General features: G+C 44.4%; 1 protein-coding gene across 1 annotated transcript; it reads left to right on the top strand.

The window, feature by feature from the left end:
* The first annotated feature begins 282 nt into the window (after window positions 1-282).
* On the top strand, window positions 283-1,905 carry LOC138895463 (uncharacterized). The gene is made up of 3 exons (XM_070180150.1): window positions 283-390; window positions 1,031-1,192; window positions 1,300-1,905. The coding sequence occupies exons 1-3, from the start codon at window positions 283-285 to the stop codon at window positions 1,903-1,905; spliced, it is 876 nt and encodes a 291-aa protein (XP_070036251.1).
* The last annotated feature ends 2,900 nt before the right edge of the window (window positions 1,906-4,805 follow it).

Below are 4,805 nucleotides of genomic sequence, written 5' to 3'. Positions count from 1 at the left end.
TGGGTCGAATTATCAAAGGGTCGATGGGAGGCCCGCAGTCATGGTAAATCGTTTTGTCGATTTGTCTCTTCATCGTTTTGTATGGTAAATATCCCTCTTCCCTTTTGTAGGACTCCGGAAAGATGTAGTCATAAGTCCCCCATATGGTGGCGAAGAAGTTCCTGTCCTGAAGCAGGTAAAAAAAATAAAAAAGACGTATCGGGCTCCCCGAGCTCGGAGAAGAAGAAACCGGCTAAGAGATCTCGAAAGCCGAAAGAGGGCTCTAGTGTTATGACTTTGGAAATGGCCCGCCATTTAAGGGACGAGCCCGAAGAAGGAGAGGAGAATTTAGCTTGCGTACGGGCTAATGTTGTGATTCAACAGTCTTCCAATTTGGTGGAAGCAAATCAGGTAACCTTGGCCATAATCCCAGAGTAAGAAGAAGCTGAGATTATCCCTTCTCGAACTAAGATGATTAAAAGGGACACCGAGGGTGGATCTTCTCGGGCAGTAGAAGATATTTCAAGGGATGAGTTTGGGATAGTTGACATTGGCTGATCCCCTTAGATTTTGGATGCCACAATTTGAGAGGCCATCATGTTGGAGGATCGGTCCTATGAGGGTATTCAGGAGTCGGCCGATATCCATGATTTTCTGGAGGGGCTCGAGTCAGGTGCCTCGGAGGAGGTTACCGGATTTGGTGGAATGCCGGTACCCAAAAAAGCATCATGGTCGGGTTTTACCGAACCTTCATCGACTCATAAACTGGTGGACCAATTTCCGGCCCCGAGCATCGATCCCGACCGAAGGCGGAAGATAGTGCTCTTCGTACCTGCGGATACCCAAATTTTTTCTTCCCTTGTGGGGATTGCCAGCTACCTACGGTCCTTTGTGACCGAAGAAGATCAATCAGTGATGAATGCGACAGGGCCCGCCTGTCTCTTCAACGAGGCCCAACATGCTTTGAATCGGGTAACTCTGATGGCGTTTTCGTTGCATCTTTTGCCCATAGAGTTGTAGGTAATTGTAATATTTTTTCTTTTGTTTGTAGGCTTCGGTGTTGCATCACGAGGTCTTTCTTCGAATTCGGGAGGAGCATGATGTCGAGGTTCAGAGCCTCACTGAGAAGAGTGACTCGTACAAGCTCCTTAGTGAAAAACTTCGAGCAGATTTGACAGCGGCTCGGGAAGAGCATGAGGAGATGGCTGAGCAGGTATTTCGAATGTTCCGTGATAGTGAAGATGAAAAGAGATAACCACTAATGATCCGATTGTGCAGGTTCGGCAGAGGATCGAGCAGATTAGATGGCTTAACTCATAGGTAGATGCGCTACTTGCCGAGGCAGAAGAATTTAAAAAGTGTATGAATATCCTTGCCTCGAAAAAGGAAGCCGTCGAAGCTCAGTTGGAGCTGTCTTATGCCCAACTTCGATCTGCGAAAGAAAATGCTTTGGGGATGATTGAAAAGATGAAAGAGCTTCAGCATCGGTTGGATTTGGCCACTTCAGATAAAGCAGATTTGGCCAAAGAACTTGAAGTGGCCAGATCTGAGGTGATCGAGGCCAATAAAAGAGCTGATGCCAAAGTGCCTCAGTTCAGGATCAATGTCGAGGTTAACAAGCCAAAGCTGAGAGCATGGTCGAACATGAAAAATGGCAAGCTCGGAGAGAGGCTCTCGAGGAGGTCAGAGCTTAGGGCTTCGATATTGGGGCCGAGATTGAAGTCGCCAGGGCGGAGGAGAACAAAGCTCGGAGGTTGGACTTTACTAAGGAGGATTCCGATGACTCGGGGGAGTCTGAAGATGAGGACGATGCCGAGAATACGACCTCCGATAAAGATTGAGTCATTTAGGGCCTTAGGTCGTTTGCTACGTTCTTTTGATACCGCTTTCAGTTTTTGTATAAAGAACTTGCTTTTGGCAGAGTAGCCGCCTCTGTACAAAAAATTTGTAAATATAAATCTTTCTTCCTTTTGAAGTAAAATAGCCTTTCAAACTAAGTAGATAGTTTGAATTTTAATCTTTGTTGCCTTCGGGCCTTGTGGGTAGTCCTCTTTGCTTTGTCGGGCTCGAACATCCTTCAGCTTAAGTAGTCAAGTGTTCGTTAGAATTCGAAGAAATGAGTAGTTTTGCTCAAAATAATGTAGCCCGTAGGCGTAATGGTCGAGTGAGTGCTTGCTTGAACTCAAAATAAAAGTAGCCCGTAGGCTTAGTAGTCGAGTGAATGATTTAAACTCGAAATAATGTAGCCCGTAGGCTTAATGGTCGAGTGAGTGCTTGCTTAAACTCAAAATAAAAGTAGCCCGTAGGCTTAGTAGTCGAGTGAATGATTCGAACTCGATGTAATATAGCCCGTAGGCGTAATTGTCAAGTGAGTGCTTACTCGAACTCGAAATAAAAGTATCCCGTAGGCTTAGTAGTCGAGTCAATTATTCGAACTCGAAATAATGTAGCCCGTAGGCATAATGGTCAAAGTAGCCCGTAGGCTTAATGGTTGAGTGAGTGCTTGCTCGAACTCGAAATAAAAGTAGCCCGTAGGCTTAGCAGTCGAGTGAATGATTCGAACTCGATGCAATGTAGCCCGTAGGCATAATAGTCGAGTGAATGCTTGCTCGAACTCGAAATAAAATAGCCCGTAGGCTTAGTAGTCGAGTGAATGATTCAAACTCGAAATAATGTAGCCCGTAGGCGTAATGGTCAAAGTAGCCCGTAGGCTTAATGGTTGAGTGAGTGCTTGCTTGAACTCGAAATAAAAGTAGCCCGTAGGCTTAGCAGTCGAGTTCGAACTCGATGCAATGTAGCCAGTAGGCGTAATAGTCGGGTGAGTGCTTGCTCGAACTCGAAATAAAAGTAGCCCGTAGGCTTAGTGGTCGAGTGAGCGCTTGCTCGAACTCGATCCTGTTTGCATAATAAATCTTGAACATAGAATATCGGTAAAGAAGAGGGCTTTCTTTGCAAGTCATTATACATGTGTTCATGTTTTGCGTCAGGGCTCGGGCCAACTACATAAGCATGGTTTATTTTGACCATTTGGCTCTTACAACGTTTCCTGTTGAGACACTATTTGTCATGAAATAACGAAGTAACTTCCTTTGTACCGAACTTGATAATCATCACAGATGTGTTCAATGATAAAGCCCCCCAGTATACGAGGTTGATTTTAAAGAGGCCTCGGATACTCAACAGTAGTATCGTTTCCGCTATATGGCTGGTATCGATCTCTGGTCGACTTTTGCTTGGTAGTTCTTTTCGTAACGGACCTAGAAATCAACTGGTCATCTTCGACTCTTATTTTGGATTGATATCGATTGTGCACATCAGTCCAAGTAATAGCTGGGTAGTCGATCAGATTTTGCTTCAGCCACCGTGAAGCCATCGAGCTCCGCTCGTTTAGACCTTGAGTGAAAGCTTGAACAACCCAATCGTCTGTGACTGGTGGCAGATCCATTCGTTCCATTTGAAAACGATATACAAACTCCCTTAGCATCTCGTTATCCTTTTGTATTACCTTGAACAGGTCCGACTTTCTGGTTTCGACCTTTATGGCTCCGTCATGTGCTTTTACGAAGCAATCTGCAAGCATAGCAAAATAATCAATAGAGGTAGATGGTAAATTATGATACCATACCATTGCCCCCTTTGACAGGGTTTCACCGAATATTTTCAATAGTACATATTCGATCTCATCATCTTCCAAATTATTGCCCTTGATGGCACACGTGTAAGAAGTGACGTGCTCGTTGGGGTCAGTCGTTCCGTTATATTTGGGTATTTCGGGCATACGGAATTTTTTGGACATTTGTTTCGGGGCTGCTCTCGAGGAAAAAGGTTTTTGCACGAATTTTTTCGAATCCAACCCTTTTATCATTGGTGGAGCTCCCGCGATCTGATCGACCCTAGAGTTATAAGTTTTTACTTTTTTATCGTTGGCTTCGACTCGCTTTGTGAGTTCCTCGAGCAATTTAGCAATATCGGGAGTAGTCCCCGATTCTTGCTTATTTGACTTTACTATGGCTGGTTCTGTTCTGTGAGTGATTTCTCGGGGTGGATTGGGCTCCGGCCTGCTTTGTAGCTGGGTTTGGCTATGCAACTGAGCTATTGCTGCCTGTTGGGCTTGCAACATTTCGAAAATCATACGCAAGCTAACGCCGTTTTCCTCGATGTTATGGGTATCTCAAGCCGCAGACCGAGTGCCACCATGGATGCTATTCTCGGGTTCAGCATGTAGGTTCGCCTCAATGGCTACATGCAAATTGATATCAATTGGCGCTCCGATTCGAGCTCCAACGGTATTCACAGATGGTCTTTCAGTACTGGGTGTCAAGTTGTTGTTTTCGTCTTGAAGACCGGCCCCGTTATCGATCAGCGAAGGCATTTGATTGACGGTTAGTCGTAGCTAACCAGAAATTCAAGATATTTTGGTAAAACACAATAACGTATTTTTTCAAATTCGTATCAAATAATCACTGTTATCCTTAGCCCCACGGTGGGCGCCAAACTGTTTACCCGAAAAACGGATAGAGTTAAATTTTTGTATGGTTCTAAGGATATGTGATATAATTTGATACAAATCGTATAGAGAAATAGAAATACGTGTATTCTTGACTATGAGAATGAGAATAGTGAGAAGAAGAACGAATAAGATAAAGGGAAAATAAACACAAGGGGATATCTTTCAATCTCCTTTTATAGTAGAGGGATCCTACTTTATGTACAATAATAAAAAATACGTAGTGGAGAGCCCATGATGTATTGTCTTTTCCCTACTTCCCGCGAGGATTCTCTCCCTTAGTGCGGCTGTAACGGCCTTGTCTGTGAGCTTCGATACT

This window comes from Nicotiana tomentosiformis, chromosome 7 (genome assembly GCF_000390325.3).
Source record: "Nicotiana tomentosiformis chromosome 7, ASM39032v3, whole genome shotgun sequence".
NCBI classification, from domain to species: Eukaryota; Viridiplantae; Streptophyta; class Magnoliopsida; order Solanales; family Solanaceae; genus Nicotiana; species Nicotiana tomentosiformis.
This window is presented reverse-complemented; position numbering and strand designations above follow the sequence as displayed.